The sequence below is a fragment of the Clarias gariepinus genome, chromosome 21 (genome assembly GCF_024256425.1).
Source record: "Clarias gariepinus isolate MV-2021 ecotype Netherlands chromosome 21, CGAR_prim_01v2, whole genome shotgun sequence".
In the NCBI taxonomy this organism is placed as follows: Eukaryota; Metazoa; Chordata; class Actinopteri; order Siluriformes; family Clariidae; genus Clarias; species Clarias gariepinus.
The window spans coordinates 20,461,133-20,486,199 of NC_071120.1; the positions used below are offsets into that span (position 1 = coordinate 20,461,133).

Genomic DNA, 25,067 nt, shown 5'->3' on the forward strand with positions numbered 1-25,067 from the left:
TGATGATGATGATAATGCACAAGGCATTTTGTCATCCACTTAACATTATTATATACTGATACTGATTATGCCTTTGATGATGAAAATGGTGGTGGTGGTGGTGGTGGTGATGATAACATTTTTAATATTAATGATGATGATGATGATGCTAAGGATTATAATGATGATTAGGAATACAGTCAACATGAGGAATATTGTCATATATTTAACATTAATACATGACACTGATTATGCCTTCGATGATGATGATGATAATGATGCATTTTTAATATTGATGATGATGATGATGATGACATGATAATGATGATGATTCTAACATTGCAGGATGCTGCTCATAATGATGATGATGATGATGACATTGTTAATGATGATGGTGGTGATGATGATGATGATGATGATGATGATGATGATGACAATCACTCACTTAATCACACTGTATACATTCTAATCTTGTTGTGTACAAGTTAATATATATGTGCATGGAGAAATATTATGCAAAACTAACATTTCTGTTGGGAATTTTTTTGTTTCTACATTCTCAACAGTGAATGGATTAATTGTCAAATATTAAAATATAGAGCACACAATCACAATACACACACTCACATACTCATTCAAATTCTGGGCAATTTGGGAACGCCAATTAACATAATCTGCATGTCTTTGGACAGTGGGATGAAACTGGAGTACCTGGAGGAAATCCAGCAAGCACATGGAGAACATGCAAACCCCATGCACACAGACCCGAATCCAACACTGACCTTGATGACTTTGTTAATGATGATGATGATGATGATATTTAAAGTAAGTGCTATAACCACACCTACATACCACAAATATATTAACAAAATATATTATAATTATAATATTTTAACTTCTATATGCTATATTCTATATTGCACAACTTACTGGGGCATATATAATGTCTACAATAAGGGTGGTTAATATTTCAACATGTTTTCTAAGTAAACAGTTATACAGTAATTTTAGTGACATATAGAAAGCTGCAGTACCGTGATTGTTCTCAGTTGATTGTAATTGGGTCTTAATTACAAATCAGTGGCTATGAAGTACAGCTAACTTCACTGACGTTTCTGAAAAACGTTTACAATATTTAAAATTTACGGAAATTTATAGAAAATTCAATAATTCAAAAATTATTAAACAATTTATGTAATAATGTCAATCTGATTTATTGATAAATCTAACACAAAACTTTACATAAACACATGCAAATCTATGCAGTGTGCCCCAGTACAGTTAATGAGCCAAGTCCGTAGCTGACATGAACTCATGTTTCATCATTGTTTTGCTGCTATATTTAGTTGGTACTTGAAAAAAAATATCATCCCCAATTTTGTGGTATTTTTGTAATACTATTAAAAGACACCAAACAGATCTAAATGAAAGATCTCAAAAACCCAATTACCTAAAATAATCCATTCTGTAAATTTAAGAATTTGGGGCCTTTTATATACAGTAAAATTTTCTGTATTTTAAATGTCATATATCTTTAATGATTATACTCCCTTAAACATAAAATGTCCAACTTCATATGGAGCAATAAATAATTAGGGGCCAGATTAAAATTAATCTAAAAAATACTTTAACATTCTACCTACATAAAAATGAATACTCCCGCTTTTAAGTCTATGTTTTTTTCATGTTAAAACATTATAAAAATCCTCTAATTGTAGCAGGTCTTAGTATTAGGCAAATACAACCTCAGACATGTGACTGGTTGTGCCATTATTTATTTAACAAAAAATAAGCCAAAAAAAGGGGGGAAAGTATGTGGGCATTACTAAGTTTCCCTTACTGCTTCCACAGGATTTAAGGGAGAAGTTGCAGCCAGGTGCTGCTAATTAGCCCTTGATTAATTGATCATCAGCAGGTGTGCGAACATTATTAAAGCAAAGGTTTTGGCAGTTTGCTGGTCTGGAGCATTCAGGTGTGTGTTAACACAATGCCAAGATGGAATAACATAAGCAATGTTCTTAGAGAAGCAATTGTTGGTGCACATAAAATTACAATAGGGAGTACTAACTTTTACACATGGCTGTATGTACGTAATGTGCTGTAATTAAAGCACACTGATCTGTTTTACATCCTAAATTCATATTGTATATGAAAAAAACATCCTAGAGCTTCAAAAATCCCCCACTAACCTTCTCTCTCACAAGAATTACATAATCACATGTTCAATATATAGACAGTAGTGTCGTCACTTATTGCATTATGTAACTATATTTATAGATACATTTGATCAGTCAACTCTTATTCATTGTGATGAGTTATTTATTCAGATGAGATATTTGTTTGGAAATGAATGTTGCTGTGAACTCTTCCCTTCTGCAAGTCATCGTCCGTATTATGTGATCAGTGAAGCTATTTGGATTGATCTGTGTGCATTTAACTGGATTACAGCCAGGGTGTTACATTAGAGCAGCTACAGCTTCTGTCTGTAGAAATAATCAATAATTCAGCACTTAAATGTTACAGGAAAAACCCTGACCTTTAAATCTCTGCAGCTTTAATTTGCAAACTCAGTTGAATCTTAGTAACACACACAGTAAGTACTTTTAAATTCTTGCTCTGTTGTAATGTTTGCTAATTTTCTTTGAGAATTTTACACAACTTATTCCAAAGGATGATGAGGTTCTTTTGTCCTTATATAATTAGTTTCTTTTGTTCTAGAATGAAACCTTTATCCTGGAAATATTGTGTTTATTTTATATAAAATCACAAAAGAAATCACATATTTTAGAACATATTGTCACTGACAGTAAAGTTGAACTCAAACGTGACTTTTCAAACGCGCCAGTAGGTGGAGACAAATCCTTTTTATGGTACTCTCCATTTTCTCCACATACTGTAGAATGTTTGAAATGTGGTTAAAATATGCAGTATTTATTAAGAGAAAGAAGAATAGAGAAAAGGTTAAATGGTTGAAAGGTTTGCAATGAATTTGTGAATCATTGTATGCAGGCCTGACAAATGACACAACACCATAGTGAAAACCCTCAGTGAGTTACTGTATTTTGGACCAGAGTTTATTGCTCTATTTTGCCCCCTAGTGGAATAACAGAGATTAGCTTTTCCCGAAAATGTACTTCATTCAATTTATTTTGCCATAATTTGCCTAAATTTCAAATATATTATTTCAACTGCGTCGAGTTAGTGAAATAGGTGTTTTGATTGGTTTAGCTGTGTGTCCGTCATGTTTGTCCTTTAGTGATTGGTTTAGATCTGTTAATGGGCGGGTTATAAACTTGTGCAGGTGTAGTGATTAGCAGATTTCGGATAACCGTTAATCTGGATGAATAAATAAATAAATAAATAAATAAATAAATAAATAAACTTCTAACGGTAGATTTCTAAAAGGTAAGGAGTGATACTTTGATTTTGAATCGAGTTAATTATGTGCCAAAATGTAACAAACAAACACAATCTGCTTTGCAAAGAAAAAAAATCGACTTTCTCACAAATGCGCCCAAAGTATTTTCTCACAAATGCAAGGGAGCAACTTCCTCTTCCAAAACAGCAGATGGCGCTATTTACTCTATAGCAGTGGTTCTCAAAGTGTGGGGCGCGCCCCACTAGTGGGGAATACAGACATGACAGGTGGGGCGCAATGAACGGGAGGGAATTAGTGGAAAATAATAGGAAAGTACTTATTCTAATTCATGCTTTTCTTTATTGACAATAAAGATCGGACACTTGAAAATAAATAATCACACGCAAAGAAATGGATCATTAATACAAGTAAATTAAAATAACATCAGAGAAAAAGTGGAACCATTGTGCAACAATAACAGTTTAACGTCGGCATGTTAATTGCAGAGGAACAATATATAAGGAAACATTCGGTATTATATATGTCATTTCATTTATCCCAATGTGTATGCTGATGTTTCTGTATTTTTGTTAAACATTAATATTTTATTAGGCAGTACTAGTCTGGCATTTCTAGTTTCCAGTGTGGCAACAAAGTTGCTTTTTGATCCTTCAGGTGCTGAACAGAAGGGAAGATCAATATCGTTCTACGCTTTTTGTTGGCGTGCGACATTTTGCGATGATCCCTAAATCATTCGTTGTGCTGTAGAGAATAATAGTGTTTATGCTTTTAAACTTGTGTAATTTAAGGCGAATGTAGCTGAAAGACAATGTAGAGAGGAAATATATCTTATTCGCTGGTTTATTTACGCAGCTATTAAATTCGGAGATGCGAATATCAAACTAACTTTACCGCGGACACAAACAGGTGTTATGCGTTAAATGCCCCCCTGCCACGGATTGCCCAAACCCTTCCCCCCACCCCAACACGTACTCACGTAATCTCTATCAAATATTATATTAGGACATACATTCAAAGGGTTATTATTATATGTATATTATTTATTTTCTAATATATTATTCAAAAGAGATTATGTAGGGGAGGCAATCCGTGGCAGGGGGGGGCATTTTAGAGCATAACACCGGGTCAGTAGCGTACTGTATGTAGTGAGCATAATAACGTCAATGGATACATTTGTTACATGGACCACAAAAAAGCAGGTGATTCAGCACTATCAGCCTAATCAACCAAAAAGCCTATGATGAAGCCTATATGTTGCGCTTGGATTCATGGTGGGGATGATGGGATAGAGGGGAGACCTGTGTGTGTTTTGTGTCTTAAACCGCTGGCAGCAGACAGCATGAGACCCAACAAAGTAGGAAGACACTTAGAGACAACACACCCCAGTCACGTTAATAAGCCACTCGACTTCTTTGAAAGAAAGCTTTAGATAAGTGACGAAGTAAGCCTGTTATAACAATTGCATGTGTATTTTATCTGTTTTGAACTTGGTGTTATTTGATCTTATTTGTTTAGAAATTGATATTTCAATAAATAGTACACTTGGCCGTTTTCGTTATCATTTTGTTGACAAGTGGGGCTTGAAAATTTGCCCACCCCCTTAAGTGGGGAATGACAGAAAATGTTTGAGAACCACTGCTCTATAGGATAGAGCCCTGTAGGGGATTACAGTTATATCAAACCACAGTTGCATTTTAATTAACTATTGAATTTTTTTCTTTGCAAAGCAGATTGTGTTTGTTAAATTTTGGCACATAATTAACTCTAATTAATTTTGGTTAACAGAAAATATATCAGATAAGCTGAATAAATAAATAAATAAATAAACAAACTTTGGAAGAAGATAGGTTTCTTAAAAGTAAGGAAGTACTGCTGCACTTTATTTTACTGATTTTATTAAGTTCTTTTATTGGCTTTTATTCACTGCTTTATGTCTTCAGTCATATCAAGTGAGAAATAGTTGGGAGGAATTTTATTTTACCAAATGTAACCAGAAAAAAAACTACACTCTTTTAATAGAACCATTAACTCTGTTTATCTGTTTCTTGGGGTACTGTCGCTAAAGTGCAGCAAAAAACAAAGGAGAAAGGTCTGTGTTAACACAATGCCAAGATAGAAACACATACGTAACGTAAAATTTTATGCCAATTGGATGTAAGTGGCATAAACAGTAAATGTTTCATTTTTAACTTATGGATGGTGTTGCGTCTCAAGGCTCTTTGGATCACTGAATGAGACACCTGTGATAATTAGTTTGCCAGATGAAATGGACAGAAAAAGGATATTTTTCTAGATTATTGGTAGGTTTCAAGCAATATGGGAAGGAAAAGGATCTCTCTGCTGCCGAAAAGCGTCAAATAGTGCAATGCCTTGAACAAGGTATGAAAACATTAGATATTTCACGAAAACTTAAGTGTGATCATCGTACTGTGAAGACATTTGTGGCTGATTCAGAGCACAGACAGGTTCGTGCAGATAAAGGAAGAATGAGGAAGGTTTCTGCCAGAACAAATAATCGGATTAAGAAAGCAGCTGCTAAGATGCCATTACAAAGCAGCAAACAGATATTTGAAGCTGCTGGTGCCTCTGAAGTCCCACAAACCTCAAGGTGTAGAATCTTTCAGAGGTTTGCGGTTGTGCATAAACGTTTTATTCAGCCACGCCTAACTAGTGCTCACAAACAGAAACGGTTGCAGTGGGCCCAGGCATACATGATGAAGACTAATTTTCAAACAATCTTGTTTACTGATGAGTGTCATGCAACCCTGGATGTCCAGATGGATGGAGTAGTGGATGGTTGGTGGCTGGCCACCATGTCCCAATACGGCTGCGATGTCAACAAGGAGGTGGCAAAGTCATGTTTTGGGCCGGAATCATGGGGAGAGAGCTGGTAGGCCCCTGTAGGGTCCTTGAAGGTGTGAAAATGACCTCTGTAAAAGTATATAGAGTTTTTGACCAACCACTTTCTTCCATGGTACAAAAAGAAGAACCGTGCCTTCCGTAGCAAAATCATCTTTATGCACGACAATGCACCATCTCATGCTGCAGCGAATACCTCTTTGTCATTGGCTGCTATGGGCATAAAAAATGTGTGGCCACCATCCTCCCCTGACCTTAACCCCATTGAGAACCTTTGGAGCATCTTTAAACAAGAGATCTATAAGGGTGGGAGGCAGTTTGCATCAAAACAGCAGCTCTGGGAGGCTATTCTGACATCCTGCAAAGAAATTCAAGCAGAAACTGTCCAGCACCTCACAAGTTCAATGGATGCAAGAATTTTGGAGGTGATATTAAAGAAGGGGTACTATGTTAAGATGCAACATGCCCTGTTAGAATGTTTTTGATTGAAATAGCATTTGACCTCCTAATGCTACAAATTCAACAAGAGCCCATTTTCATAATTTGGAACAGTGCATTATCAGTTTGTTATTTTTTTATTTTTATTTTGTTATCATCAGGAGGTTTGTTTAATAAAATTTGAATTGTACCCTAATACTTAAAAATTATACTGATTGCCATTTGCATGGACTAAATATAAAAATCAAAGAAAGACATTATTTGTAATTAATGGTCTTAGAAATGCAATTGTTGCTGCACATCATTCTGGAAAGGGTTATAAAACCATTTCCAAACTATTTGGAATTCAACATTCTACAGTCAGAAAAAGTATTCACAAGTAGAAAGTGTTCGATAGTTGCTAATCTTCCCAGCAGTAAACCCCCCAGCACATTCACCCCAAGGTCAGACCGTGCAATGCATTTTTGCAATGCAAAAAAAAAACAGCTACATCTGAGAACCTACAGGCCTCGCTGAGAATATTAAATATTAAAGTTCATAGCACAATTAGAAGAAGACTGAACAAGTAGGGTTTGTATTGAAGGGTTGCCAGAAGAAAGCATCTTCTTTCTAAAAAGAACATGAAGGCACATCTGAGGTTCACAAAACTGGAAACAAGGAAAAAAGTTTGAAAATAGTACCACTGTCTTTTAATTGGCATTTCCATATTGCCATATTGCGTAGTGTGTGAATGAGCATGTGTGTGTGCCCTATCTGCAATGGCTTGGTACTACATCCAGGGTGTACCCTGCCTCGTGCCGTAATTCCCCTGGGTTTAGTCCAGGCCCCCTGCGACCCTTTATATATGATTATGCGGTATAGATGATGAGTGAGTGAAGATTAAACCATTAGAAAATCTAGTAACTGATCACTAGAAAAGTAGCTTCAAAACTTGCTGTACAGAAAAAAAAAGTGTTTTACTCTTGGACTGTATGACTCTTTTAAATTGTAATAAACATGTAATGAATTTGTAAATAATTCAAATTATTATTTACAATAAGATAGATGTGGTATATAATAAGATACTTATTGTATACCACAGTCAGATGTTATCTTCTTTTGACCTTGGGTGTGAAGATCAACTGAAGCTTTTGACCTGTATCTTCATTATTTAGGCATTTTGTCCCAGCCACATGCTTACTTGATTAATTGGATAATTGAATTAATGAACAGATGTGACAGTGTTTCTATAAATTCCCAGCTGGTGCTATTAGCCTACAGTTGCAGTGGGATGGTTCTATACACTATCAAATCAAAGTCATGAAGGTCGATGGTTCAATTCTCACCTTAGGTCTCTGTGTATGAAGTTTGCAAGTACTCCATGGTGGGTTTCACAGACTTATAGTGTGTGAGTCTCCTGGGATAGGCTAGATGGATGCCTCCCAAAATAATTTTAAAACATATGTTTAGTAGAAGTATTTTAGGGTTACTGATAATCACTAGGTCAAAAATATACACCTAAAAATACATCACTAGGTCAAATAGTACATCTAATATTTAGTTACTAGTCCCATAGCAGGGTTCACGTTTAGTAGATGCTTTTGGTCTTTATCAACAAAATACTGGGAGAATTCTGGTTAAATATTTGACCACTCTACATCATAGAATCATTAAAGGTAAGTTAAAGAAATATTACAAGTTCAAAATTTCCATGACGGTCATGTTCAAAGTGAGTTATATAAAATACTGGCTGCAATTATATGTGATCGTCATCTACTTTTATTCATATAAAAGATATTACACAAAATTAAATGTGCAATTCTTAAAAGATGCTCTTAATATGCAGGTTTACATAAGGAATCTTTTATTTAAACACTTTTTTTTTTACTATACAGCTATTTCAGGTTTTATCCATCGAACCAGTGAAAATACATAAGTGTGCACAGGGGAGAAAAACAATTTATTCACATAAATTCCCCATGAGCAAAAAAAAGAACATGGTAAACTAGACACCGGCAGTATTAAAGTCTTTAACTTCTATTTGTATGCCAGTGCCCTAAAAACAAGTTGATAAATATAAAATATTAGAGCAATATCCTTTAGCTACAAAATAATATACGAACAAACTGTACATGACAAAATGTAGCAAAATTTGTAAAAAAAAAAAAAAAAAAAAAAACTTTAATGACACAATATAGTTAAGAAACAGGAACAAGTTTAAAAAAAAAGAAGAAGATAATACTACTAATGACATTAAGCACCTGAACTATTCTGCCCTAATGAGTGTGTAGTGTATTATGTATTTATTTTTAATGTTATGACCACCAGGGGGCCACATAATAGCATAAAACCAGAAGTACCTTGTGTAAAAAGGAGGTAGATGGACTTGTGAGTGATGTATTTGAGCGGAATACAATCTATTTCTATGTTGAATGAGTAAAAAATTAGTATTTTTTTTAGCTACACAGTTAATAAGGAATGTATTTCTTTATCAATCCATATGAACAAATATCATTAATGTTATAGAATATTACCAAAAAACAGGTTATAATGCAAAGAAGGACATTTTTATTCTCGAACACACCCAGTGCATTCAGCAGACCATGACGGGCCGCTCTCGGCCACACTTAGCAATCACTCACACACGTGAGGAAAAACACCTTTCAAATACCTCAGGTATATAAAACATCAACAAATACAGGAAAAAAATAAGGACAAAATAAGTCCATTCTTAAATAGTTGTATACTGTTAATACACAGTACTGGTACAAAATACACACAATGCTGGTTTAAGCAGTCATCTTTTGTTTTTTTTTGTTTTTTGTGTGTGTGTGTGTGTGTGTGTGTGTTTTTCTTAAATAATCTGTCCAGAGTTGACCAACCAGCAGCAAACTCTGTAACTTCTTGCTTTAACAGCATCCAAAAACCTCATGAGAGCACAGAAAATGTATCATGAGTTTCAGCCAAGTGATGTCAAGAACTCAGCATGTCGTTTCTATAAAAAAGTCTTTTTAAAAGGTATCATGAGTGATGATCTTTTAAGTGATGAAAAACCAAAACATCCAGGTCTCCATCATACACACAAAAATCGCATCCAAAGTAGTGATTGTCGTTTCCCTTAAAAATCAGGACTACTTCTCACTTCTTGAAGGGACAAAAACGGAGACACAGCTGGCTTGCCAGAAGCTTAACATCACTTGGGTTCTTCAGTAGAACTACATCCTGGTTAGCAGAGAGGACCTGCAATAAGATCAGAGAGATATATCAGGATAATGTGGCTGTATACGAGAATAATATTTAAACTCTTAATCTGATTTTGACGTCGAGAGCGCAGGGACCATCACCCTTGACATGTGACTTGATGATGTTGGCTCATCTGACTCATCACACTGCATTAAAACCAAAGGCATTTATCTACTTGACATACAGCTGATGTGCCCAACTTCCTGTCTCTCATCTCCTTTTCCCTGTCTGCTACAGAGTTAATTTCTTTGCACTAAAGCACTGACAGTTGTGCTCTCGCCTCTGCCTGGGCCTGAGCACGTTCTGCTGATCCACACAGAATCCTGTAATGTGACAGATCCTGTCGCAGTGGGGAAAACGCCTCTCCCTATCCATCACTCTCCCTCGTACACCCCCTCCCTTTATGCTTTGGACGGGTGTTAGGAAACGTGACTGCATACAGAGCCAAGTGGACTCTCCCTCGCCAGACACTGGGGAGGGGTTGCGTTTAGTCATCTTTTGCTACCATTACCAGTGTTCCATGCTGTGCTTTTCAATATGGTGCTGTAACAGTGTTTTCCACTTGGCGGATTAATGGAAATTTTATTCTCTCTACTGATACTAGATCTGCATGTTTTATTTTAAAAGGTTTTTTTGGGAATCATTTTATTCATCATTCTTATCGCATAGCCTCAAGGTGAACAATCTTCCCATAACAGCTTGCTGCCAGGTGTTAACTTTCTTACTTTATTGTACATGCATAATGCGAATTGTCATGACACAGCTGAGTGATTAATGCACCAGTATGGATATCAACAATGTAGTACTCTAGTCTGGCCTAAACACAAAAGCCCAAAGGCTGTCATGACCAATTGTTTAGCTATGATGATTGAATGCTTACAGTCACATACCTCAGAGCTTTCCATCTGTCTTTTTCCATGTTGTTCTCCGGTCCCTCGCACTCGTAGGACGCCAGATACAACGCTGTCAACAGATAAGAGAGAGTACGATGTGTCACTTCATCAAAGGCCTTGTTTTTGACTCATTTCTATCTCCTGTGTTTTCTCAAGGGAGGGAATACTTCACACTTGAGTTAATCAGCATACGTGATGTGCGCAAGACACACTGCTGTCTGGTTACTCAACACCTATCAGACTTGACATGATGATAGGTATGAGGCAGCAGTGGGAGTTTCTGTGTAAAGTATGTGTTGTTACTAAATAGATTACAGAGCTATGTGTATTTATTTAGCAGATTGCCCGTGCTCTCTGGGTGGGGAGGATGTCTCTCGTCCCTGTCAGTGAAAATGATTCTAGCCAATCATGGGTTTCTAAGCTTATGTATGCAGAAGAGGGCTGTGTGTTTGTGTGCGTGCGTGTGTTAAGCTCTGCATAGAAATGGCCTTAAATTAGTTATTTGCATTCGTAGGCTAGAACCCAAACTGTAATGGGAAAAATCTACAAAAAGGTGGTGTATATTCTAGTCAGCTTGGGATGCACTTGGCACACTCGTACCTAGGTCTGTTAATGATTAATCATTGATCAATAGGAATTAAATCGATTAAAAAAAGGATTAGCTGATAAGGTTTGGTTGAGCAAACAATCAGCGTTAAAGAATTAACATTAACCTTATCTACTTGCACAAGCAGTTGCTATGTTAAGAATGCTAACCTTGACAGCCAATGTTTTCTTCGCTATCTTTACATCCTTGCTACATCTTGCGTATGTGGGTTATTTGGAGACAGATCTGTGGGTTTAATTCTGTAAAGCTGCTCTGCGACTATTGTTAAAATCACTATATAAATAAAACGGAATTAAACTGAATTTGGGTTCATGTGTGTGTGTGTGAGAGAGAGAAACTGAGCAGGCCAATGCTCTGTGTGCATTTAATAGGATTTTAACCATTTTAAATTAGTAAAAAAAAAAATATATAGATCAATGCTAATATTGTAGTGGGCCACCAGAACTAAATCGGTGTATAGGGACAGACACTGGACTGTGCGGCAAAAACTGTTTACATAAAACTTAGCCTGAGCTAAGGGAAATCATTAATTGACTATTGATTGGTAACGTGTTCGACAGTTGGTTGAGAAATAAATGCTTTATGCATGAAAATTTTTGCTTTACCATCCTCGCTGAAGATGGGAGCGGTGAGGAGGTACTGCAGAATCTTGCGGTCCTTCTCAAACGGGCACTCCACTTTCTTCCAGGTCATGAACTCGTTCACCTGCTTGGCCAGCTCCCAGAATTTCTGCCCAACAAAACAAGTGAATGCATGTTAAAGCCCAGCTTCATGTCACAGCATTCAGCAGACACCCACAGCAAGAAAGTTTTATGCTGAAAACTTCCTCATTGTGTGTGTGTGTGCAGCAACAGCCTGTGTTTGGATGTGGCCGTTGCTATGCTTAGCCAACAGTTTCCTCAACAGTTATGAAACAACAGTATTAAAATGGACAATAGCAGTTTCCACTTTCTTTCATTAAAAAAAAAAAAAAGACTGTTTAAAAAGCTTACCTCAAAATTGACGTCTCCATTTGGGAGCCGGTTTGCAGATCCTTCATTAAGGATGATGATGTCCTTGATCAAGAGGCTGAAGAATGGAATGACAATCTGAAAAAGGGGAATAATACAATCATGTCACAAAAAAGTAGTTACTAGAGTTCAGTCATATGCATGAACATACGTAGGTATATATAAAAAGGTAATGTTTGGTCTTCGAATATGAGATGTAGGTGAATAACTCCGCCGTCTTGTAGTTTAGTTATCTCTATCTATCAAAGTACACCTGTTTCTACCACTCTAGCGTGCAATTACAGTGACTCATAGAAGACGGCAGAGATCTTGTAAAGGAAACACGAGCTCGGCTGTCACGCAACACCTGAGCTGAAATCCCTTGCAGCGAAATGCATAATGCAGTTGTGTTTAAAAGCTCATACATAAAGAAAAACAAGAACAGCCACCCACCACTGTCACGCAAAACAGAAATGTTAAAGCTGAATTTTGTATTTAAAAGTATTGACAGGTCAAGTAAGCCTTCATAAAATGTTCATTATTGTGAGGCTATACATTAGGGAGAGATAATTACTGACTTGGAATAAAGGGTTTTAGAAAATATTTACGTCATCACCATCAACCCAAGCAACATCCGAATTAAAACATAATAACTTTTGCATGATATACAAGGGTTTGAGTTAGCTGTGTTAAAGCTGTACACATATTGTTTGTAGTTTTCGTTCACCATGACTATAATGGTAATAGGTTTGTTTTTTTTTATTGCCGAGGGAGTACTATAAGTATGTAAGATAAGCCAAATTTAGAAAAAGCTGAAGACAGGCTTAGTAAATATTACCACTAGACCCAGATGATTTTGGCCCACTGGGTCTTCTTAATTGGTAGAAATAAACAGAAGGACAAAAAGTCACTGAACTACAGTACATGCACAATCGAGTGGGGCAAGCTGTGTATCTACATTTATTCCATGTGCCTAAATGCAGATTTAACACTTCTATAAGTTGTTTATAGTCTGCAGCCTTCCGATAGGAGACACAACACAATTTGGTTAAGTTCCTGTGCGTCTCCAGATACAAAACAGATCTGATTTGGGCAAAACAAGGTTGCAGAGTTGCCACCAGTGTGAAGAGGAAAGTCTGTCAACAAACACCCCCACCCAATGAAGTGAGTAGGAGAGCTGAACATTCCATGGCTTCTTGGGAACATTCTGTCTCATGAACACAGAAAATACAACTCCTTCCCACACCATATTCACAAAGAGCCATCATCATCACCAATAACAGCATGAAGTGTCTCATCAGAGAATGAGTCAAAAATGTGACAAAGACGGCCAGTGTTTGTGTCTAAATGGTGAAACGCAGCACGTCCGCTGAACGGTACATAGCCGAGGGCAGTCTGGAGCAAGTCGTCCCGGGTCAACATCGCTCTTGGAACTGGCCGCCTTCCACGTTGTTTCAGAGAACAGAATGTTTTAAAGAAAAGGCAGCACGTCCACTGTGACGTCTCACCCAGAATATTCTGACCCATTTATGGCTTAGTCCTTCCACCGTGTGCCCTTTGAGGAAGCTTTGTTACATAATGTTTTTGGTCAAAGCTAAGAGCACATGCAGTTTGTCGAGAACACTGGGAGCGCTTGATAGAAGCGATAACGCAATGCCCAGTGAAAGAAAATGACCTCAGTTTACAACTTTGCCAATGTGGTCCTCATTTTTTGCTACGATTTTATGATATGATCTTCATCCATGTCATTATAAACAGTGTAATTTTCTCTTAGTACCACAAACACGTTGCTGTTTACTGACTGTACGCTCGAGATATCTGACATGTCAAAAACAGTTTGAAAAACACATGCAAAACAAGACGTCTAACTATTTGCATGGCAAAGCCCCGAAGAACAAAAATGAAGAGTCAGGCTTAGGTAACAAGAAATACTTGTGCAGCAAGAATATTCTTGACTGACAGCAGGCTTACCTTTTCTCTGCTGGTATGCGCAGTTATAGATCTTTGTGTGGCACCACGTAGCGCTGTTCTGTAGTTGTAAAAGTTGCTGGATGGGTCCATCTGGTGCTATGGAAAGAAAGTAAACATTAGGATTGTGTTTCCTGCAGCAATGACCTGCGGAACTTTTTTCCGAAACCATCTCAACAAATATTCTTACTAATTTCCTTTCAGTGAGAAAATAAGTGATGGAAAAGTAAGAATGTTTAGGAGCGTTCTTCAAGAGGAACATGGTTATCAGCGCCATCTTGTATAAAGTTAACATTTGCCCAAAATGTCTAAGTGGTATAGAAATGATGAGTGTGAAACCAAAACAATCTCTGTCCAACATAGCTGGATTTCTTCAAACGTCCACTTAAGGACGATGCCTGCAGGTTTAACATTCTAGGTTTTGACAGGGAAGACAAAGAGCCACCTTAAACCCTTTAATCTTCAAACTCTCAGATCTCCTGAGTGTGTGAGGAAAAAGAGAATATTGCTTTACTAGCTCCTGTCTGCTAGAAGGGAAAATATATCATGGAGTGATGGAGCACCGAAAGTACGTAGACAGAAAACCCCCTGAAGACTTCTTACAAAACTATATTTACACACTGAAATGCCAAAGCCCTGAAATCTGGGAAGAACCGTGTGACCGTGGAGGTTTAGAAAATGGGGATGGGTGTATGTTTACTTTATAAAAGTCAATTATTCAGCTCATTGACCGTAAAGGTAAAGCAAATAATGATAATCATTTGTTGAGGTTAAATTAGCCGCATGCAGGAAGAATCAATTGTTCCATTGTTTTAAAAACATTTTTAAGCCCAATTAAAGGCGAACCTCTGAGCGGAAAGGATATTTACTTGGGATGAATTGGTCTGCATATTGTCGTAGACTGAGCACCATGCATGAATGAGTCACTTGGACAGCATTGATAATGTGTGTGGAGTGCTGTGTTAGAAAGTGTAGTGGTTCAACACTGTTCAACAACTCTAGTTATTTCCACTCATGCTCCTACACATTCATATATCATGCCTATGATGACTCATGATCATACATAAATATCTTAATATGAGAAAGAAATAAAATACGAACCTCCAAAATGTCAAACTTGGCTGTTTTCACTTTGGCCCAGGTCTTTTTTAGCCGCGATACTGGAGTCATATTCATGCCAGCTGTAGAGGAGACAGAAGCACACACACACACACACACACCAGGTCAGAACGAGACAACACCCAAGTCCCATTTCCTGACACAGCTGCAATTTTGCACCTTTTAATCCACAGGAACAATAGCATTAGTGGGTGCATCACTTCCCACTAAGAGTCTGGTTAGTATTTATTACTGAGACAAGCTAAAACTGGGAGAGATCAGCAAAACTAGAGCGATGAGGTCATTGCACTAGTAAGACTATCTGTTCGATCTGTACTACACTGATCCGTCTAGTCATGACAAAAGCAAAAGTCATTCAGCAATCTTTATCTGATGACTGAGTGACTCTGAGAGCAGATGGTGTTATGGTTTGGTTCTAGATTTCGAACAGGCAGGAGAAGGAGCACAAAAGAATTGAAATTACTATTTCAGGTCTGTATCTGAAAAAAAAAAAAAAATTCTCAGAACACTGATTATCTTATTAGAAATATTTTTTTAAGCAGCCATTTTTTTTAAAGTAAAAAAAGACACTGCCATCACTTCAAACAAAAATCTGATACCATCTACACCGAAGTTACAAAAGAAGTCCATTTATACTGCTGACAGGTGATGGGTACAGATCTCTCCCATCTCCCTCCTCTGTCTACTGTCTTTGAAAATGGTGAGAATAATGTTCTCGCCTCATGCCAAGACGCGTGCTCATGGCCCATTCACCCGGGACAATAGTTTACCCTCCACGCAGTAAACCTTTCTCATGACTGTTTTGTTCTCGGCTGCCGACACTAATATGTGATCTCTCTCTCTCTCTTTCTCTCTAGGGAGAACACTTGTGCAAAACTACTGGCCTATTGGTTTGCCTCTAGGGAAAGGCCTAGAAAAGGACAGCTGGTTTCACTCCTCCTCCTATCTTTCCCTCTCTCATCTATGGAGATGGTCAGTGCTGACCATCTGCGTGCAGATCCCTGGCTCCAACCCAGCAGCTGCGTTTTTATCCCTACCACTAATCTGTCACTGACCTAGCAATGGTGCGTTTTATCGCTGCTACCATACAGTAGAACTGCTGGAAAGAGAGCCCTTCTTTATACTGAGTCACCAGTGTAATTTCTCCTTGCAACATTTCATTATGCCAAGAAAAGCAATAATGTTCATGCAGAATGACAGTAATTTTACAATTATTTTTAAAAAATGATTGCTTGTTTTTTCCCCCCCAAACATTTACCATTCTTACGTTTTAATCATAGGTAGTATTAAAGATTAGAAAGTGAATGATCGAACAAAAACTTAACTAGAGCTGGAAGCAACACAAATTTTCCTATGATAGCTGAGCAAGAAAACACAATTGAAAGCACTCACAAATGATGGCCATGAGAGAGTTGAAGTTGCCGATATTGAAGCATTCCCGTGCCACGTCGATGAAGAACTCGATGACGCGAGCTCGGTGCTTTTTCTTCACAGGCTGCACGGTAAACAAAGGAAAGCAATATTTATCATGCAAGTTGTAAATGCAAGGCCGCACCATCACCACAGAAAACGAGGAGTATGTCTTGTTTACTAATAACAAGGCACGCCAACAAAGGACAACCCTTCCCCGGGGTTAGGGAAAAAAATTATAGCTGTAAATCATATAGCCACTTTGACGTTGTTGTACTTCGTAATTATCTCTCATTTTGAAAGGCCTCGTGGGTTAATTTGCGTAAGTAATTGAAGGGCACGGAGAGAATGCGTCCTGATGGAATGAACTCACCATGCAGATCTCGGTGGCTACCAGGTAGCTCAGCCTGTTGAACCACTCCACGTACGCCTCCAGGTTGCTTGCCTTCTTGCGATCAGTAAAACGATTCTGCGAAAAAGATTTTTCACAGCTTTAGATAAGCTAGATTCAGATACGCAGGCAGACTTAAGAAATAATACGATATCTTAAATACAGGGTAATATGTAAGAAATACAACACAACAATGTGTTGTTCTTGTAAATGAACCCCCCCAAAAAAGTGTGATGTGATCCACTTCTGCCTCGAAATTGACATTAAAGCAGATCTAAACGATCATTGCAGCGCAGGTTATTTATAAAGGAATGCGTAAAACCCCTGTTTAAACAGAGACTTACAAAATCTACCTAATGACACATAACTCTGGAGCACTCCATTAAAAAGAAAATAACTTGCCATCCTCTGTGGGCCCTGACTCTCGCAGACACACAGGCTAAATGCTTATGTTGCATTTTCTTGGGTGTGAGTTTTTCTACTTTCTTTTCTCATGCTCATTCCTTGCATTCCTCTGCATTGACCATGCTATTCCCAACACAAAGGGCGGCCCAGCCTGCCGTCTCTTTTCGATAGACAGTCTCATAGAGGCATGTCTGAGACTCAAACACTTAAAAGAGACGGCTAACTCCATGGAAGCAAAAGCGCGCCAATGCGTCATTCCACTGCCTGTTGCTTAGCAGCTGACTGCAAGAATTTTCTGACAACATGGTGGGTCTGAACTGACCTTGCGATGGGAGTTTCATGAGAGACTAGGAAATGGTCAGGGGGGGGAAAAAAACCCGGCAAAGTAAATGGATGGTGAAAGTTCTCAGTTTACTGTGAGTGAAAAGTCACAGTATCGCCTCAGGGTTGTGCAAATATTAGCCGCATTGATTTGTTCGAGTTTGGTATTTGTTTTCTGGAACTCTGGGGAGAAAAAAGAAACAACAAAACTTCCCATACAAACTGCTTGAACGTGATGTTACCTGTTCATTGTCGAGTGTGTCTTTCTGAATAAACGCCCGGACAAATTCTTCTGGTCCTATGTAACTTAGTCGCTCCTGGAAAAGTAAATGGAAGATGAAGTTGATGTAGGCGCGTGTACGTAATGTATTATTAGACCAGGCAATAGGATATTGCATGAATGCTCACCAGCTCGATATGTGTTAGTTGTTGAGCCAGAGTGAATGTGTCACTACAGATGGTCAGGATGTCTCTCTGGATAGACTGAGGCTTGGTTTTCAAAACTGTTAGTCTGTCTGGCACTGTGGAGTTAATCCTGGACAAGTTTTCTTCGTACTGACTTTGTGTAGTGAGTTTACGGATCAGGGTTTGTGTCATCTGCTGCACTGCTTTTCTGTAAACCTAGAGAAACAAAACAGAAGAGGGCAAAGTTACAGCTGAGCTCGCACCAAGATTTACAACATAGCTACTTTTTAGTGCTGGCCGTTACAGAATAATGATAAACCAGTAAAATATAAGAGGATATGGCCTGCAGAGATAAGAATGATGACTGGAAACATTAAAATAATCCGGTTTCAAATTCATAGGATGATGCAACATTAGCAGTGATGGTGGCACAAAGCAAATGGGATCTTCAGGTGCAAAATGAAAACAATGAAAAGGTTTTTTTTTTTTTTGTATTTAATTTGTCTGTTCAAGCATTTAATTTTTCACTTGGTCAGGGAGTTAAAAGAACGAAAGTACTGCTGACTTGGACGAACATTTACATAAAGACTTCCTGCACTATTATGCAAGAGCAGTGCTGTCCAGAGATATCCTCTCAGAAACCTTCTAATAGAACTGGCAGGCTACCCATTTCCTGCCATAACCCTGTCCCTTAGGTCCTGTAATCTTATAACAAAAGCTTGACACGGTTGAGAAGACGCAGTTGTATAACTAGCGTGGAGCAATGGTAACACATTACCCTGAGTGTAGCAAGAGAGTTGAACTGTCCGTCTATTCCATCTAGTCAGTGCTACACATAGCTGATGTGCATTCTGTAAAGAAACTGTAAACGTGCTGTGTTGTAATCTGAAATCAAAACTTTGGTTGTCAAAATGTCTCTTGTTTTGGACCTACAGTGAAATACAACTGGCTAGATTTCTGTGAAGCTCTGTGAAGACAGATGGGAAATTTAAGACAGTCCTTCAATCTAACGACAATTTGGTAATAACAGACTGTTGGTTCTTTGTGGCCTCACAGCCTAGAGGATGTAATAAGCAGCTTTGGTCTAAAGAAACCTGAATTCCTGAATTCCCTGAGGTCCATGCATAACAAGATCCAAAGTATTATGCTAATCGGTTTAATCTGATACGAGGAGTAAATAATTCCTTAAGAAAATATTTTTTCCCTTTAAAGTAGAGTTCCTTCTGCTCAGATGAGGCCAATTTGCAGGAGATCAAAAAGGTCGCTTCTTCAGGAGCCACCATATGGGAAAGCTTCTGGCATCACCACAAAAAAAAAGAGCAAGTGGTGGTTATTTTCAGAAACAATTCATGAAGATAACTGGCTGACATTTTGAAGCAGCAGGGAATTTCTCGCTCGCTGTAGAAAGAGCCACTTCTGTGCCGTCTCCCCGCTCGAAGTCGGCATATGCGACAGCTGATCTCGTGATACGACCTGCTGTGCTCCGGCGTAAACACGGCCTGTGCAAAAGGTGAACTGAAGCCACGGTCAGGCACAAATCACAGAGCTGGGTTACACTGGGCTCTGGCTTCCTTATATAGATGACCACATCCGTAATAACAGTCTCAGCACACCGAGACGCTAAAGACCAAACTGTGGTCTGGAGACAGATGTTACAGTGTTTATTCTAAACTCAATCCAGCCAACATCCAAGATCTGCAGCACAATGACAAGCTCTTGCTTACAACTGGCTGTATCAGGACAAGTAAAGAGGTATAGATGAAGGAAAAACGTACGAGCTACAAGTGGAAACTGCAGCATCGACTGCACTTGCGTCAAACTAAACAAAATAAAAAAATAATAATGCTTCTTATAATACCAGACATCACAACGCATTCCTACCGCACAGTCAGTCAAATTACACAGATCTAGTAAATGCAAAAAATACTGCCTCAGTGTCCTTTAGTATGTTTTTAACATTGATTTCTCGTAGGTAGAGCTGATAAAAAAGGCCACTCGAACAATAACACATCAGTGTATTAGAAACACCATGGGAGAGTAAAATGTTAATTGACTAAGCTCCTGGGATTGTCTTGCTTTTCTTTAATAATCTGCCCCAACTAGCCTCCTGCTGCTAAGTAATTCCCTACCACGAAGCAGCATGACACCACTGCAGATGGTTTTCCTAAATCAATTTTACTTTAATATCTTCCTGCAAAATCAGGTTTTCTTGTTGTAGATGAGAACTGTTCGCCTAAACACGGAAATCTAAAAAGACTGGTCGGCATGGCCAATTTCAGCCTAATTCATGTTGCATAAATAAATAAATTTACCACTTAAGAAATAAACCGCAATGCAGAAACTCTACTACTCATGATAGCGTGCTACAATTCAATTGCACTTTATGTGAAGTTTACTAACAATATGCAGGATTTATTTTTCTTTTTTAAAATAAAATAAATGCTAAAGCAGCAACATTTAAGTCAGCTTTAATTGAACTATTTGAATGCGGCATGTGGAGGAGCACCAGAGGAGACAAAAGCAGCCACACAATAGAGCTTTCTTCTTCTCTCTCTCTCTCTCTCTCTCTCTTCTTGTCAGACACGACAAACTGCTTTGGAACTGGAGAAATCTCTCCCCTCCCCCAAGAAGTGGCTCCCACTTCACCCCACGTGCTGGAACCTCCAGAAGTTTATTGCTTTTTAGGGAATGTGTTGGGGTTTTGAGGAACAGACTGTCAACTTTTGTTGCTAAAGTTTTCTTCTTAGCTGGAACAGAAGTTTGTGTTGGTGCATTTTTTTTATTTTTTTATTTTTTTAAGACACTCACCTCATCTCCATTGGTCAATCGATTTGTTAATTCTTTTAGACTCCTCATCATCCGCTCATCCCGGAAATCGTAAGGAAACGTCTCGGTCCACTCTGTTAGCAACTGCAGGATCTTGGGAGCAAGTTTTCTGATTCTCATCTGATAAAAAAAAAAAAAAAAAGACCCCAAAAGATATCAATTAAAAACAGGCACAAGTTCTGTTCTGCATGAACTCTAGTGTGATAGAGGGTGTTATTGTGATCACAGTAGTTTGTTACCTTATCTGCCGAAGGATCGCTGAGCTTCTGATGGTCTGTACACAAGTGGCAGACCTTACACATGAGCTCGTGTGGATGAATGAAAAGACGGGAACTGAGCAAAAACGTAAAGATGTACGTCCTCTGCAGATTAAAACAGGATAGTGTTAATTAAGCGGTACAAAAATGTTATTTTATTTGTATAGCGCTTCGAACAGTCTACTTTTGTTATATAATACACAGAAATAGGCTCATAGATAATACACAGGATGGTAACGATTAGGCTAGACGTGACTGTTGACTGTATAGTGAATGCTATGTTGTGTTTGTAAGAGAGATAAACCAGTCCTCACATCAGGATAGTAAGCCACGGTGGGGACTAAGTGTTGAATGAGGGCCTCCAGAGACCCTGACACCAGGTTGTTGTCATGGTAATATAAGCCGCTGTAGTCCTCCTCTTTTGTCTGGTAGAGGTTGTTGTTGTAGCCATTGGACCCAAACATAGCTGGAAAGGGTGGCGTTTGAGGCATTTTGTCCTGTTGAAGGCCAGACAGGATATAATTAGTCCACATTCTGAGGAATCACAGTCAAGATTTTGTTTACCTTCGCATGGAACCCAAGGTCCCTGAAATCATTATGGGAAGTTGAGTGGAAAATTACTCTTCTTTTGGAAGGGCACTCATAGGGATACATCCTATATGATTAATCTAGTTCTGCAAACACCTTTTCTTTTTTCCCTTAATATCCACACTGGAGATTCAGAATGCACATGATCTCTCTCTCGCTCATTCCCTCAGTCACTCACACCATAATAGCACAACAAAATTGTGTTCACTGCTGTCTCGTACAGTGGCCGTGGAACAAAATAAGCATTTAATTCGCTCTTGATTCACATGGCTGCTCAGCGCAGCTCAACACAGAGAACCTTTTTACTGAAAGAAGATAAACATGTTGACCTATGAGAGTGAACGCTTCTGAAAACATCACGCACCATGAAAACGTGTAAAGCTGTTAGCACTAAGAAATCAAGCGATTCATTCCACATACTTGTCCTGTAGGCCCTGTGCAACCTTTCACCTCAGGCGCTTCCAGAGTCAAAGAAGTTTGTGTACTGGACTTAGCCTAATGTCAACTCAATCTGTAATGTTTCAGGATGAGATCTCAGTTTCCTAGAGATAGTGCGCAGCCTTGGGAGGACACGCGGGCCTCTCGATAAAGGCCTTCTCAGTCAAGGCGCTCAGGGACCTGCAAATAATAGCCAGCTCCAATGGACGCCTGCCTATTCAGGCCCGCATTTAGCTCCAGGCGTAAGAGTGCCAGGGTTAGACACGGGTGTGCAGGGAAGAGGGGGCTGCCATACGTTTTATCTACACACCCCTCTCCTTGCCTTTTTCATAACACAACAGAGATTAGCATTAAAATGGGTGATAAAAGTCAGAGCTGTGCCCCCACATGCATCTGTTGCAGCATGTGTTCAGCAGTCCCATGTCAAGGACATGAAGAGCCTGGGACACTATATATGTACCTTTAAAACTGAGTGCGGAGGGGTGTTCATGCAACCCTAACAAAATGTAGCTGTTTGCAAGGAGTGAGTCAATGTTACGACAGCAACAACATAATTAAATGCTGACAGTGTTACACATAGCTAACATTAATGGAAAGTGTTTCCCAAATTTTCTTATGACTGTTGTGAAACAAAGCCACAAATACAGTATGAACTGTGAAAGTACTCTGACTGTTTAAATCAAAAGAAATCCTGCCATTGAAACCTTTACAAATATTCTTGTTTTACAGAACGTTCAATAAACATGTATCTAGATTACTCCGTTTAATATCATTAATTATTTATGAAATGAACACATCAATAGGATTCTTTTTAAAATATTAGACTGTAAACATGTGAACAGTGCTATTAAAGTTGTGAATACTATTAAGTAGTGTATACTACTGTCAAGAAACAAAGACGCAATCATTTCAAACTAATTGATAAATAGTAAAAAAAATTTACTGCAATATTGCTTTTAGCCAACAAATGCATATTGCATCAAAATAAAATAAAAAATTAGATGCTTCAAATGTAATTGCTTTTTCACATATTGGCACACCCATCCCTTGGCCCACTGATGACATCCCAGTGGGCAACATGTAAGATCTCTCATGCATCTCTTCGCAGCTCACTGAGACAACATCACAGTTTGGAAAGACAAGCAGTCCTTGCTAGAGGCCTTTTTTCAGACTCACAAGAAGTGTCAGCTGCTATACAATCTAATCCTATAAAAGCGTAAAACAAAGCAGGAGCTAATGACTAGCAGGCCAGCTGACTGTGTTTGCTCTTTAGTCGCAGGTGCAAGTACTTGCAGTCATGGCTTGTTTCTCTAGTGAAGATGAGTCTGGGCTCTTTGCTGATAGCTTCATGTTTCATTGTGGGTGGCTGATTACAAACCAAAATAAAAAAAACACAAGTATTAGGTCACAACGCTTTCGGTTGTAACCATAACTTTTATATATAGTTTAAAGACTCCAGTTTCAAATCTGGAAATTTATTTCAAAGTCACATGTCGATTGTGTTTCATGTGATGAGAGGCGTCATATGGGACTTTCTTTTCAAAGAGGGAACTTATAACAACATGGAAAAGACACTTCCTTATACGTGCCTGGAAACGTTATTGGGCTATATTAATCTGTATTCAACACGCACATCAGCAGATTAATATCAGGATGATTTAAAAAAATTAAAATAAATCATACCCACACATCTGGTACTCAAATTTCCACCTTAAGGTGTGGTACAGTACATGCTTGCTCAATATACGGTAAGCTCTAGATGGTTTCTAGACCCCTGCCCAGGCCACTAGGTGTTAAGAACTGAATGAGAGGTTTAGCTAGGGCCACAAATCAGGACAAACAAAATGACCTTGGTGACAGGAAAAAAACAAATCATTCCCACTTTGCTCTGGAACCAGCTGTGCCAAAGCTGCTGCTGAAAAGCACTCAGAAGGAACTAAGCAAACAGAGCTCCTCCTTGTTTACAGTCCTTTAACCCTGAGGAATCTCAGTTTGCCATAAGATGTAGAAGAGCAGTCAATACCATTACAGTAATTATGTAACAAGCCATGGCAGCGATAAACCTATTAACACAGCACTGATACTGCGAAGGGTCTGTTCCAGATGTCCACCCTGTGTTTTCTTTTAATGCTCAAGATGACAAACGACGTCCTTTGTCAGGTTTAAGTTTCTGTCCCAGCACGTTAGGCAGGTGTGAGGGTTTGTGTTTCTCGCTGGGAAGATCTTATTTCAAAGAAACTACTACGAAACTGTGTCGTGCTGGGGGGAAATGCCGTGGCAAGCATTGTCCCCTCCGCCCCCCCAAATAATTTGTGCTGATGAGTGTTGAGAACCTTCTAGTGACCTTACACATACGCATCAGGGGGTCTAACATTTCAGTGGTTTATGTTAGTCTATTAGAAATACAAACCCCATGCAATGGAGTGTTGAATGCAACTGCAATTCACATTCAGGTAATATATATATGTGCAATAGTAGCATTTTTAACCTGTAATGTGAGGAGAATCCTCCTACTGTAGAACAGAAGTTAAAATAGACCACAGCAGCAGGTAAACAAGAGAGCATTTGCTCCT

At 38.5% G+C, this 25,067-nt stretch overlaps 1 protein-coding gene across 2 annotated transcripts in view; it reads right to left on the minus strand.

Annotated features, from left to right (window-relative positions):
• Nucleotides 1-9,466: 9,466 nt before the first annotated feature.
• rasgef1ba (RasGEF domain family, member 1Ba) overlaps nucleotides 9,467-25,067 on the minus strand; it is a 63,147-nt gene continuing 47,546 nt past the window's right edge. For both annotated transcript variants that reach the window (XM_053481030.1, XM_053481032.1), the window contains 13 exons: nucleotides 21,783-21,965; nucleotides 21,451-21,573; nucleotides 21,194-21,331; nucleotides 18,389-18,601; nucleotides 18,223-18,297; nucleotides 17,237-17,332; nucleotides 16,846-16,948; nucleotides 15,436-15,515; nucleotides 14,338-14,433; nucleotides 12,370-12,465; nucleotides 11,983-12,106; nucleotides 10,768-10,840; nucleotides 9,467-9,874 (listed from right to left, as the gene is read on the minus strand). In XM_053481030.1, coding sequence (XP_053337005.1) covers nucleotides 9,850-9,874; nucleotides 10,768-10,840; nucleotides 11,983-12,106; nucleotides 12,370-12,465; nucleotides 14,338-14,433; nucleotides 15,436-15,515; nucleotides 16,846-16,948; nucleotides 17,237-17,332; nucleotides 18,223-18,297; nucleotides 18,389-18,601; nucleotides 21,194-21,331; nucleotides 21,451-21,573; nucleotides 21,783-21,965 — 1,425 coding nt within the window. In that variant the 3' untranslated portion in view covers nucleotides 9,467-9,849. The remainder of the gene's footprint in view (nucleotides 9,875-10,767; nucleotides 10,841-11,982; nucleotides 12,107-12,369; nucleotides 12,466-14,337; nucleotides 14,434-15,435; nucleotides 15,516-16,845; nucleotides 16,949-17,236; nucleotides 17,333-18,222; nucleotides 18,298-18,388; nucleotides 18,602-21,193; nucleotides 21,332-21,450; nucleotides 21,574-21,782; nucleotides 21,966-25,067) is intronic.